Source organism: Thalassophryne amazonica, chromosome 10 (assembly GCF_902500255.1).
Source record: "Thalassophryne amazonica chromosome 10, fThaAma1.1, whole genome shotgun sequence".
Taxonomy (NCBI): Eukaryota; Metazoa; Chordata; class Actinopteri; order Batrachoidiformes; family Batrachoididae; genus Thalassophryne; species Thalassophryne amazonica.
In genome coordinates, this window is record NC_047112.1 from 25,753,354 (window position 1) to 25,767,140 (window position 13,787).

Sequence of the window (13,787 nt, forward strand, 5' to 3'; positions counted from 1 at the left end):
AGATTACAACTCTTACAAATCCTGATATGGTCCATGATGTGATATTATACTGTGTTATATACAGGAGTTGCACCTCTGGGCTTCTGGAAGAGCCCTGCTGCTCAGGTGTTTTTCAGTTGGCTTCAGTCCTACAATGAGTTGCAATCGGCAGCAAAATATCTACAATAGCCATCCATTTTCGATACCCAATTACTCCAATTAGCCCATTCCAGCAGTCTTAGGTTGTGAGGCAGGGTACACCCTGGACAGGACACCAGTCTATCGCAGGGCATAGCTACAATACCCACAATCTAATTTGTTTTTCAGTCCATGGGGTGTATTCAGAGTGGATGGAATGGCATCCCTGCAGTGTGTCCTGCGGTGCTGGGACCCAGAAGAGGATGAGACAATGTAACAATCCTCTACCTGCCAATGGAGGGCATCACTGTACAGGATCAGAATCAGAGACACGTGTCTGTCAGGGAAAGCCTTGTCCAGGTGAGGATAGATTGCAGAATCTGAGAGAGGATTTGGCCTGTTCTTTTATCATTTTTAGATTTTGGTAAACGCTATATGTTTTACCTTTGCGCAGTGGATGGTAGGTGGTCAGAATGGTCTCTGTGGGAACAGTGTTCACGCACCTGTGGTGAGGGCAATAGAACCAGAGTCCGGACCTGCATTAACCCACCAGCTCTGCATGGAGGGAGGCAGTGCGAGGGAAAGGCAGTAGAGATCATCATGTGCAGCGTTAGACTGTGTCCAGGTGAGCCACTAGGTATACATGTCTAAAAACAAGGTTTGAAAACATTTAGAACTCTTACATGTCTAATATTCACATGTTGGTGCATACCTGTCTTAAAAATTAAAAATCATTTTCTCAGTTTTTCAGCCACTGTTGTTAAGTCCCAAGCCTTCAAGGTTTTGGTTTAGACTCCTCAAGGGCTAGGCCAAGGCCTTGACTACTCAAGGCTAGGGATGGGAATTGTTGAGACTTTACTGATATCAATGCCATCACTGATTATGATTATTGATCCGATTCCCTTATTGAGTCCTGATTCATTTTAATTGTGGAAAAATGAAGATCCACATAGGTTTTCAGCAATAATGTAGCTGTTTTCTTAGTTGCTAAATCCAGACTTTTGCATTATGATATCACATCTGTTATGACACATTTGTTTTTACAATGCCGAACTGTCAGAAAAACATGGCTGCATTGATAAGCGGAATTGATAATGTCTAAAGACATATGATTCCTGCTGAATGAAAAACTTTGATTCAACTGTTCTCAGCTAGAACTGGTTCTCAAGTCTCATCCCTTTTCAAGGCCTAGGTCAAAGCTTTGATCCCACAGGGTCAAGCCAAGGCCTGGACACCAAAAAACTTAAACCAAGGCTTTGATGCCTTTGACCCCAAAAGGCTCAAGCCAAGGCTTTGACACCAAAGGTCTCAATCCAAGGCTTTAACGCCGAAAAACCAAGGTCAAGGATTTGATGCCAAAAACCTCAAGTCAAGGCTTTATCACTCAAGGCCAAGGCATAAATAAAGAAAAAAAAATGTGAAAATGGATCATATAAAATGAGACCAAGAACATAGTCTTTTATGTCAATAACATGTATGTTAATAAAGTAACTTCAAGAACAGCAGTTTCTAGTTAACATTCTGTATTTTACATGCTGTTTGGAACTTAAATTGTACTTGAAAATAGCAAAATTACGTTGAAAAATCTTTGAATTTTCTTGAGATAATCAAGGCGTTGAACCCTGAAGGCCAAGGCAACCAACAGCAAGACCTGAAGGGCGGGGGGGGGCTTACAGTGCATTAAAGCGAACACTAAGCATCAAGACACTACAACACTGTTTGCAACTGTCAACACACACAGCCTGTGCATTCACTTTTATTCCAGATTTCACTTGGCTTGACTCTTGTGCAAAAATGTCAACCTGTATGTAATGTTGCAGTTGCAGGAAACTGGGGGTCTTGGCTCCCATGGAGCACATGCAGTGAGACCTGTGGTCAGGGAATGCAGTCCAGAATCCGGCTGTGCAACAACCCCCCTCCAGCATTTGATGGTGTGCAGTGTGAGGGTACAGATGCACAGACACAAGTGTGCAAGGACAGGCCATGTCCCGGTGAGAGCACTGTGAATTCTACTGTACGTAATAATTATAATAATTAATAAGTAAAAATAACTTCTCAGAAGTGGCACCTAGGCAAGGCAGCATGAAAGTGAAATCATACAGTGATGCAAAATAATATAATGAAATGGCAGAATATGAAGTCAACACTTGACACTTGCATTAACTTGTTACAACATTAAAGCAAATATCCTTTTCTTCTGGGTGTGACAGTTACACAATACTAAGAAAACAATGCCCTCTAATGCCCTCTAGTGGATGGGAGGTGGTCAGCATGGATGAGCTGGGGAGCCTGCAGTGTCTCCTGTGGGGGTGGTACCAGACAGAGGACACGCCTCTGTGCCAGCCCTAACCCTCAGCATGGCGGCTGGCCCTGTGAGGGAAATGATGTGCACGTTGACTTCTGTAACAGTGACCCCTGCCCCAGTGAGTCTTACATGCCACATGTGTGACGTTTACATGCCAATCTTTTAGTCGCTCATCTTCTGATATGTTGCCCTTTTGTTTTGTCAGTCAGTGGTAACTGGGGTCCATGGAATAGCTGGGGCAGCTGCAGCAAGACATGTAATGGAGGCCAGATGAGGCGCTACAGGACATGTGACAACCCCAGACCAGCCAATGGTGGGAGAGCATGTGCAGGCGCAGACACACAAATACAGAGATGCAGCACAGCCAGCTGCCCTGGTAAGTATATTTCAGCAATAAGAACAAAAATATACAATAAAAATAACAAGTGAAGTGGCTGCAAAAACCATCAAGTAATACAACCTGTTGTTGCTGTTTTATTAAAATGGTCAAGTTATAATCAACAAGGCTTCTATGAATTATTTTGGCACTAGATGTTGCATTAGTACCACAAACACTATGTATATAAAGCTTCTCTCCTCCACCACTACTCCTTAATCATGTCCCCTCCACACTGAGCAGAAGGAAGAGCAGTTGGAGCCTGTTAAGAGTCCTAGCAGCTCTCTTTGGGGGTCTGACCATATTCGTGGTCAGAGTCATTTTTATCCTGTGTTTAAACATGAAACAGTGAGTTTACAACATACATCATATTTCTGGAACGTAGCGGCCATGTGCCATCTTGGAAAAAAAAACCCAACAGCAATACAGTGAGTACAGAGGTGCCTCTTTATAACTGTGGAGAGGGACATTGCTTTCACACGGCAGAATGCCAGGAGCATGCACACGCTGAAATTTCACACAGTAGACGTGCACACACAATCTGGCTGACAAGATAAATGAGGGATGGAAAAGCTCAAAGCACAGAGGGAGTGCTTCCTTCTCTGCACAGTGCACCGTTAAGCAACTAAATCTTTACATAGAACATAATTGTTGGCTGCTAAAAAAAAAAGTGTGTAAAAGTTTGTAGCCACAAAACAAAGCTTCAACATGGTCTCACACAGAGCGCATCACATCTCAGTGTGTGGTTCACAGTGTAAAAACAGAACTCAAAAATGAACCGTTTCAGACCTGCATTTTTCCTCAAAGCAGGTGAATTCCTGCATGTACATTCTACAGTTGTAGAATTGCTGGAGTTTAACTATGTCTAGCATGAAACTTCAAAAATATGTGATTGTTAAAAGCAGCTAAAACCAATTTTGCACAACATGACTCCTTTAACTTGATTTCCTCTCAAGGTTTTACTTGGTGTTTATGAATTTTGGTATTGGCATTAAGTACTGGTTGTTATAAGGGGAAGAATCATGTTTCGGTTGTTTCTGAGGGAAGAAAACAAATAGAATGTGTTTTATCTTCAAGTATGTGAGGTAGTTCATAATTTAACAATGGCAATAATACACTAAAAGGAGATGTTTGTTTGATGTATCATTGTAGTTGATGCTAACTGGGGACCATGGCAACCATGGGGCGAATGCTCCACCTCCTGTGGGAGCGGCGAGAGAACTCGGGTGCGGCTCTGTAATAGCCCGTCTCCTGGTGATGGAGGTCGGCCATGTCCAGGAGACTCCTCCCAGCTGTCCAGGTGTAAGATTCAAGCCTGCCCAGGTAAGGCTCCCCCTGCATCTACAGTAAATCATGATGCAGCTTTTAAAGGACATTTAACACTCAAATAAATGTTCTCTTTCCAGGTGGGCCCAATAAGGCACGAGGTAGCATCACAGGGAACATCAATGATATCGAGTTTGGTGTCGCTGTCCTCAATGCAACCATCTCAGATGGCAGATCTGGTGCCAGAATCATCCAGGCCACAATCTCAAACATCCCCAGGACATTAGGTCAGCTTTTAAAACCATCACAACATGCACAGCGTCTACTTCAGCCCTGCCAGCATGTGGCCACTATGCTCCTTAAACATTGCCATCAAGCCTCATATGTCTAAATAAAATTGAACACCTGGTTCTCCTGCCTTTTGATACAAGGTCCTGCAATGAGGAAGCTCATCTCCATCCTGAACCCTGTCTACTGGACCACCGCAAAGGAAGTTGGTGAGGCCGTCAATGGCTACACGCTAACAGGTGGCGTCTTCAGACGAGAGACGCAGGTGGAGTTTGCCACAGGTAAGAACTAGAAAAGAACTCAGTGCTCGAGAAAACCACCCTGTCTCACAGAATGATTTTCTTCTTTATTTTTAAAATTTGGTGAAAAATTAAGTTTGAAGGGTTTTTAAATTAAACAGGGAGGAGGGGGGTTCCATTTTATTTTTGTTGGAATAAGAATGGCATTACAAACTTGATATTCTGTTGATCTACTGAAGAAGGAAAAAAAAAGTTCTGTCTATAACTCTACATCTCTCTGTACATCTATTGATCTGTGATTCTTATACTTTAAAAACAAATGCTTCAACTGCTGACAGTGAATTACACCCTGAGTCAATCCACTTGTAGGTGGTAACTTAATTTTAAAACTGAACTTTTCATATGAAGGTTTTATTTTTGTCACTTTTCCACCTTAGCTACGTGGCTCCTAAAAAGGGAACATGGTACTTTCTATCCTAAAAATCTGGTTTGACAAAAAGTACATTCTTATTAAATGATTGTGACTTGTAGAATGCTAAAATTGTAAATTTGTCCATTCTGTCAAATCCTGTTATGATGCTTATAAATGTGTTTAATGCAAGGCTTCAGTCAGCTTAAGAAATAAATAACTGATTTATTCTAAGAAGAATCTGTATTACAAAGTTCCCAGTTTTGGGCTCCACCTTAAACCTATATAGGCTCTGAGGCCTGTTGATTCCATAGCGTCAAGTGGATGAGAGTCTACGTCTACCTCTGGACGTGATACCAGTCCAACGCAGGTTACTTCCTCAGGAAAGTCCAGTACCCATTTACAGCTGGGTGGCCTGAGACAATGTAGATTTAACGTCTTGTCCAAAGACACAGACAGATAGTGTGAGCGGGATTCAAACCAAAGTCTACATATTGACACACCAGCTCTTTATCCATTCAGCTAGCTGGTCTATCTTAAACCGGTTAGCATGAAATGAAATATCACTTCAAAACATTCCATGAAAGACTACGTAAATTACCAGTATGCATCTGTCAGACGATATAAAAATGTCTACTGCTATAGGCTATACTTTACTCTGTAGTCTACTGCTAATGCAGCAGTTAACAAGCTAGGCTATGCTGGGTACACGGTTTGGACCTAGCTAACTATTTCCAAATTTAGTTTTCTTTACATAGCCAAAGACCATCAGTTATTCTATGTAGTGCAATATTTACTTCCACTGGTAGGAAACAGCAAAACAACACCACAGTTTCATCACCTGCTGCTGGTAGATTTCTCTCCAAGATCAATCAATCAATCAATCAATTTTTTTTATATAGCGCCAAATCACAACAAACAGTCGCCCCAAGGCGCTTTATATTGTAAGGCAAGGCCATACAATAATTATGTAAAACCCCAACGGTCAAAACGACCCCCTGTGAGCAAGCACTTGGCTACAGTGGGAAGGAAAAACTCCCTTTTAACAGGAAGAAACCTCCAGCAGAACCAGGCTCAGGGAGGGGCAGTCTTCTGCTGGGACTGGTTGGGGCTGAGGGAGCGAACCAGGAAAAAGACATGCTGTGGAGGGGAGCAGAGATCGATCACTAATGATTAAATGCAGAGTGGTGCATACAGAGCAAAAAGAGAAAGAAACAGTGCATCATGGGAACCCCCCAGCAGTCTACGTCTATAGCAGCATAACTAAGGGATGGTTCAGGGTCACCTGATCCAGCCCTAACTATAAGCTTTAGCAAAAAGGAAAGTTTTAAGCCTAATCTTAAAAGTAGAGAGGGTGTCTGTCTCCCTGATCTGAATTGGGAGCTGGTTCCACAGGAGAGGAGCCTGAAAGCTGAAGGCTCTGCCTCCCATTCTACTCTTACAAACCATAGGAACTACAAGTAAGCCTGCAGTCTGAGAGCGAAGCGCTCTATTGGGGTGATATGGTACTACGAGGTCCCTAACATAAGATGGGACCTGATTATTCAAAACCTTATAAGTAAGAAGAAGAATTTTAAATTCTATTCTAGAATTAACAGGAAGCCAATGAAGAGAGGCCAATATGGGTGAGATATGCTCTCTCCTTCTAGTCCCCGTCAGTACTCTAGCTGCAGCATTTTGAATTAACTGAAGGCTTTTTAGGGAACTTTTAGGACAACCTGATAATAATGAATTACAATAGTCCAGCCTAGAGGAAATAAATGCATGAATTAGTTTTTCAGCATCACTCTGAGACAAGACCTTTCTGATTTTAGAGATATTGCGTAAATGCAAAAAAGCAGTCCTACATATTTGTTTAATATGCGCTTTGAATGACATATCCTGATCAAAAATGACTCCAAGATTTCTCACAGTATTACTAGAGGTCAGGGTAATGCCATCCAGAGTAAGGATCTGGTTAGACACCATGTTTCTAAGATTTGTGGGGCCAAGTACAATAACTTCAGACGTGCATGACGCTCACAGAAAGCCAGGGAGTGAACTCAGCAGCGAGTGACTGCAAGCATAAAATATTTTAATGTGTCAAACAAATACAACAAATACACATTATTAGGGGGTTACATTATTTCAAATCAACGTTTCCATTCTGTAACATTCATAAATATAAAAGTTTCTGGTTTTGTTTTTGTTTTCTGGCTTTCATTCTTTGAAGCAGTTCAAAAACCTGACCAGTTCTGTGATGTAACTGTGTGTTTTTAAGGTGAAATTCTGAAAATGACTCAAATCGCCCGAGGCCTGGACTCAGATGGAGTGTTGTTATTGGACATCGTAGTGAACGGTCACGTACTGCAGCTACCGTCACATGCAAACATCAATATCAAGGTTCAACATTTTCACCAATTTAATGCCTATTTGTAGGTGAAATCATGAATATTATAAAATGAAAAAGTTAAAAATTGGAATTTATCTATCTGTATGAGCCTACTAGCTCCAGCAGGTGATTTCACTGATGAACTTATCAAATCTGCTTAAAGTGATGTTAATCAGAGAAATCACCTGCTGGAGTCAGTGGCTGCAAAGAAAATCTGCACCCTCTTGGTCCTTTGTGGAGTGACTTTGAATACCACTGCTTTAAAGTGTAGAAAATATTTGTTGCATTGACCTCAGGACTACACAGAGGACTACATCCAGATTGGGATGGGACAGCTGTACGCTCTGTCCACTCGAATGTTCAGCATCAACAGGGACAGTGTGCCCTACTCTTGGAACCACACCATCTCCTACGACCTGTCAAAGGGTAAAATGCCCTACCTGGTGCAGGTGCTGCATGGCACGGCCATCAGTGCTCACTACTTCCCCCTGGAGGAGGTCTTGGAGTATACCATCCACGCCACAATCGCCAAGGGTGAGGATCCTGATTCCAGTGTTTGTGTTAAGACTTTTCTGTACAGCTCTTACAAGGTCACTAAAAATCAGTCGCTTCAAACTATGTTTTTGGATCTACTGGATCTTGATCGTTTTTCAGAAATGTTCTAAATTGTACATGTTCATAGATGTCAATAGATTACATGTGCCTGTTTTTAATTAACATTAAGTTGAGATTCATTATTATTTCTTGAATGAAGTTATCATTTAATTCAACGGTCTGGATCACCACAATGTCTATTCTGAGTCTTTCCTCAAATTTTATTAAAATCAGTTGGTAATTAATTTGAGTAAACCAATATAACTTCTTTGGTGGATGTACAGTGATATTAACTGTGTGTGAGAGAGGCACTAAACTGACTTTCATGTTGCTCTGTCACTTTTTTCTGGCATTTGTCGATCTTAATATTGTAAATTGAAAGCTTAAATGTTGGTGTGATTGCAGGTGAGCGCAGTAATCAGTGTCCACAGGGTTTCAGTCTGGTGTCTGCTGGGCCTCATTGTGCAGGTAACATTTTATTTTCAACAGAATGCTGAAGAATAACTGTGAGTGCAGCAATGCTGACTCATTAGCTTAGGACCTCAAAGTTCTTTGCACTCAACCAAACGTCAAAATAAAAGCCTGGAATCCAGAATTCTTCTTTTTGTGTGGTTACTTAAGAACTTAATATTACAAAAGGAAAACTTAGACACTTGACTTTTCTAACAAATTAACTAACGTGAGTGTAAGTGCAGTGGCTTCTGACTGTTCCGTGACATTCTTAATCAAACAGCCAATCAAATGACATTATTTCTACACGTCACTGGTCAAACATTGCTATCTTTACTTCTACACTACACATGCAACAGTTTCTCCAGTCTGGTGAATATACTCAAAACTTAAGTGATCGGAATGTTATCATTTCCATTGAAATGTCTACAACAATAACCAAAACAGCAACGCGGTCGAGCTCACAATTGTGCTTTCAAGCTACTTTGATGGTATCTGTTTTGGAAAATTAATCTTTAAGTATCATTATGTGAACTTTGTGAATGTGATTTTATATTATTGTTGTTTTTTGCATTATTTTTGTTCTGCAGATGAGAATGAGTGTGAGGAGGGGAACCCTTGTTCTCACACCTGCCACAACACCATAGGCACCTACTACTGCTCCTGTCCCCGAGGTCTTGCCATCTCCGCTGACGGTCGCACCTGTCAGGGTACAATCACGTGGTTTCACCCACAGCAGCACTTACAGACCTCAAACTACCCCAGTTGCCTACAGTGCCCTTTAATTTAATTTCAGCCCCAAAATCAAATTCCAATCCTTGGTCCATTCTAGTGGAACACCCCTATCTAGAAATATGTTTGACCTCCAGTTCCAGATCATGACCTGGATCTGGACCACCTATGGATAGATAATTATGAAATTTGGAACATTTACTTTTGATCCAGATTTTTGGTCCTGATGTGTTATTCTGACTTTTCATCTTGGTCAGCTGGAATTGTTGGCCTTTGGTCTTGATTTTTTTTTTTAATCCTAACTATCCATCTTTGATCCTAATATATATTATATCGGCCTTTACGAGTGCAGGATCAAAGCAATCTGCAGTAAGGATCTAAGCTCAGCAAACAGGATCACATTAATTGGATCAAAGATCCAAAGATCAAAGGAAGGATCCGCCCCATGATATGGATCCAAGTCAACACTGAATGAGTTTTCTTTGATCCAAGCCAGCTTCTCCTTTTCTCTATTCCTTGTCTCAGATATTGACGAGTGCTCATTGGGTGGGGTCATGTGCAGTGACGGACAGGACTGTGAGAACACCATTGGATCTTATCGATGCCTTATGCGCTGTGGACGGGGCTTCAGAAGAACATCAGATGGTCTCAGTTGCGCAGGTACAAGGACAGGCTTTCCTTGACAGCTGGGAATGAGTGATTTTAGTGTTTCTTGCTGTTTCTACATGTGGCTAAAGGCTGCTGACACGTAACCTTTCACTGTTGTCGTTGTTGGTTGCTCAGATGTAAATGAGTGTCAGGAGTCCAACCCCTGCAATCAACAGTGTCTGAACACAATCGGCAGCTATCGCTGCGCCTGTGAGCCGGGGTACCAGCTGAGGAACAGACGCTGTATAGGTGACACATTGATATTACAGTGAACGTAGACCCTACAAACACCAGTAACAAATAATGTGAATTCAATCACAGCTTCACGCCTACTGCTTTGCAGTCACTGTAAAATCCTACTTTTACTTTTGTCTGGTAATTTAGTCATATGTGTTTTTGTCACGTTTCAGCTTGAACAAGTGTATCACATTGCTAATCTTTGCACATCATCACAACTGATCTTGTGACTACAATAATGTTTAATTTATTGCAGTTCTAATTATTGAAAACTTTTCTTGAAATGTTGGCTTCTGCTGGCGGTGCCACATCGTCTTGTTTGTGTAAATATACACACAGCTCTGACCATGTGTGCGCACAGCATGTAGTGGTAGAACAGCTAAACTATAACTAGAAAGCGATGCTGCTGTCACACCGTTAACCTCATTGTTGTCGAAATCTACAGAAGACAGATTTTGACCTCATTATTTTTGTATGAATGAATGAATTTATTTATTTGCCACACAAATAAACAGGAACAAAAACTCATAACAAAACAACTCAACAAAGTACCCGTGTGGCCGAAAGGGTGTGGGCAGAAGCTTATAAATACCCACCCCTTATACTATAAAAATAAGAATTGTATACACACATATACACAAACATGCACACAGAAACACAGATACATAAATACATGTATACACACAGACACACATATACATATACACACACGGTGACAAATACCAAAAAAAACCGTGCAAAATTAATCAATGAAATGAATTTCAAAACACAGCCAGACAAACAATGGTGCACAACACACAAGCCCAAAAACAATAACAAAATTGATAAAGCTAAGTCTTCAAACTATAACAAGCAATTTTATCATTCTTGTAAAGCCTTTTAAAACCAACTAAAATACCAAGTAATTTAATATCGTCAGGACAGTTATTCCAGATGTTAACACTTTTAATAGAAACACAGTGACTTTTTGCAGTAGTCCAGATCGTTAATTTCCCAAAAAAATAATATTCCTCTCAAATTAAATTATAACTGGAGCACCTCAGTTTAAACAGATCCTGGACATGTTGTGGCAACAGTTTATTTTTAACTTTATACATATACAATTTCCATTGTGATGTCATCAACCAAGTCCCAGAATTTTAAAATATTTAAACAGTCAAATATGGAGTCATTGGCTCACAATATGATTTGTTACAGATAATTCTTATAGCTTTCTTGGCAACAAAAATATTGGATTAGTATATTTTATTTTATTTGTAGTTTTATATGTATTTTCCCAAACCTCAATACAACAGGTCATATATGTAATGAGCAATGAATTTTGATAAAATAAATAAATAAATAAAACCTTTACAATCAACAGGCACCTCAATCTCTGCCTGCTGCTACAAGGCAGGAAGCAAACAGTTTCCCTCGTTTAATCTTATATTTAAAATGGACCCACATTATTTTCTCTGTTTGTATTTCATTTGGAGAGCTTTGATCTTAATAAAGACATCAAGGTGGTGACATCACAAGGACACAAATGATTCTGCGACAAATGTAAAGATTAATAATTGTCTACTTATTCTGGAAAGTGAAAGGTTTTATGCTAGTTGTTGTGGTGAGCATGTTAAATCTTCTTAAAGTTTGTTAAAATTATGTCCATAAGTGGGTTTAATGTCTAAATTAAGGAGCAACATGACACTATGAGTGAATGGTTGTTACAAATGGTTGGGTTCAAAACTACTGGTGGATGGATCATCATCAATGAGTGGTGCATTTATTCATCTACTACTATAAGCAACAGGTTGGTCGTTGTTGTGTCCCAAGGTTCTTGACATGGAGAAATGCCTCCATCTGGTGGACAGTGACCGTTAATAGAGATACAATTTCAGCAAGAGCTCTAGTTTTTTTTATATTTTTCATCCCTGCTGTGCCCACACACAAGCACCTTGATTCCCATTTCATTAAAGTTAGTTTTCTTCGCTCTGTTGCCCATTATTCCTGGGAGGAAAACAAGCATGTTTTGTTACCATATATGGCTAACTGACTGCATTTCTGAATGCAAATGACCATGAACATGCACAAGCAGGTGCTTTAGAACATGTGGGTTTTATCAACAGCTGATACTTACTGAGGTGCTCACGACCAGCGTCCATCTGTTTGATGAATACAGTTTCTTTTGTGCTTTCACACATACTAGATTTTGTTCATATAACAGCATTTATAACCTGTTTGACGCACAGTTTGTTAAATAAAGGTCTGGATCTGGCCTCACGTGCACATTTATTGTATGCAAGTTCCACTCCATAAAACATCGCCACTACCCACTTTTATAAAGAGACATCAGTACCCACTGCAAAACTTTTCAGACGCCAGCCACTTTTCAGAAATATGTCCAAAAATCAAATTCAGAGGCTAAATATTCCTCTGACCAAGAATTTGGTTGGACTAAAATCCACATACGTCTGGCTTTTCCAACTGAGATTTGTTCTGCTTAGAATGTATGTTGGGGGAAGTTGACCTTTGTTTATGTCCTGAAATGTACAGCTAGTCTGACATCTAGTGGCAGACCTTTAAGAGCTGTTTTGTAAAGAATGCTTAATTTTGTTTTAGAGGTTTTGCACCCCTCTTCTGTCTCGTCTCCACAGATATAAATGAGTGCAGACAGCGTGTCTGTCGATCAGACCAGCAGTGTAAAAACACACGGGGTGGTTACACCTGTATTGACCTGTGCCCCAGTGGTATGACCAAAGGTTCCAATGAAACCTGTGTAGGTGAGCATCACCTCACTGCAATGAAAAAAAAACAAGTTTTTGCTCTCTGATATATTGCTTGTCTTTGTCGTTCTGCAGACATCAATGAGTGCAGAGACGGCACCCATCAGTGCAGATACAACCAGATCTGTGAGAACACCAGAGGGAGCTACCACTGTACGTGTCCACATGGCTACCGGACACAAGGAATGGGACAACCATGTGCTGGTGCGTATGCCTCTTATATTTTATACACTGTCATCTCCTCGTCAAAAGAGTTGAGCACATGGGCTTTTTTTACCATTTATTTATTATCTGAATTGACTGGTCAGGCAGCGATGCTTCCACTTGTTAATGAATAATGCTGCTTACTTCAGAGTATTTGGCAAAAATGTGCCAGTATACCTCAAAAAGAGATGTCCAAGGCAAAATGGCACCTGTCATGACTGAGGTTGAGGTACTTCAGGTTCTTTCAGTCATCTTTGTTGCTTCTCTTTTATATATCTCTCGTGATCAAACAGGTGAATTCATTTGAACTCATTACATCTGCGGCCATCTGTACGTGATGGTGGCATAATGGCATTAGCAAAACTAAAAGACGAACCTCCAAATAAATGCAGATTGATATTTTCCCACCTGGTCCTGCTCCAACTGATCCCGTGACCCATCTGATTCTGTGATCCAGTGACAAAATTCCACTAACAATAGACTAATTCCCATTTGAAATTATTTATGTCTGCAAAATAGTATGCAAACGTTTAGGTGTTTGTGGGCTTTTACATTTTTTTTAAATCAAAGCTTTCCCATATTAAAATGTCTAAAATTATGCGCTTTTAACTCAGTGAAAACAAATCTATCCAGCATGTTTTGAATTAAATAAAAATTACAAACTCAAAATTATGGAATACATAAATACAGATGCCTATTTTAATAAAATGGGAGGGGGAGGCGGGAGGAGGAGTGGCCAAGGAGGGAAGCATTGTTTACATTGTGAATTTTGGCACATGTGTGACATCT

At 40.4% G+C, this 13,787-nt stretch overlaps 1 protein-coding gene across 1 annotated transcript in view; it reads left to right on the forward strand.

The window, feature by feature from the left end:
- Positions 1–13,787, forward strand: part of hmcn1 (hemicentin 1) — a 276,985-nt gene that overhangs the window by 249,370 nt on the left and 13,828 nt on the right. Inside the window, exons 88-103 of the mRNA XM_034179597.1 lie at positions 307–477; positions 572–742; positions 1,938–2,108; positions 2,370–2,540; positions 2,628–2,798; positions 3,951–4,121; positions 4,205–4,351; positions 4,496–4,633; positions 7,261–7,382; positions 7,668–7,905; positions 8,371–8,433; positions 9,006–9,125; positions 9,673–9,807; positions 9,931–10,044; positions 12,666–12,791; positions 12,870–12,998. Of these exons, the coding sequence (XP_034035488.1) occupies positions 307–477; positions 572–742; positions 1,938–2,108; positions 2,370–2,540; positions 2,628–2,798; positions 3,951–4,121; positions 4,205–4,351; positions 4,496–4,633; positions 7,261–7,382; positions 7,668–7,905; positions 8,371–8,433; positions 9,006–9,125; positions 9,673–9,807; positions 9,931–10,044; positions 12,666–12,791; positions 12,870–12,998 (2,358 nt within the window). The remainder of the gene's footprint in view (positions 1–306; positions 478–571; positions 743–1,937; positions 2,109–2,369; positions 2,541–2,627; positions 2,799–3,950; positions 4,122–4,204; positions 4,352–4,495; positions 4,634–7,260; positions 7,383–7,667; positions 7,906–8,370; positions 8,434–9,005; positions 9,126–9,672; positions 9,808–9,930; positions 10,045–12,665; positions 12,792–12,869; positions 12,999–13,787) is intronic.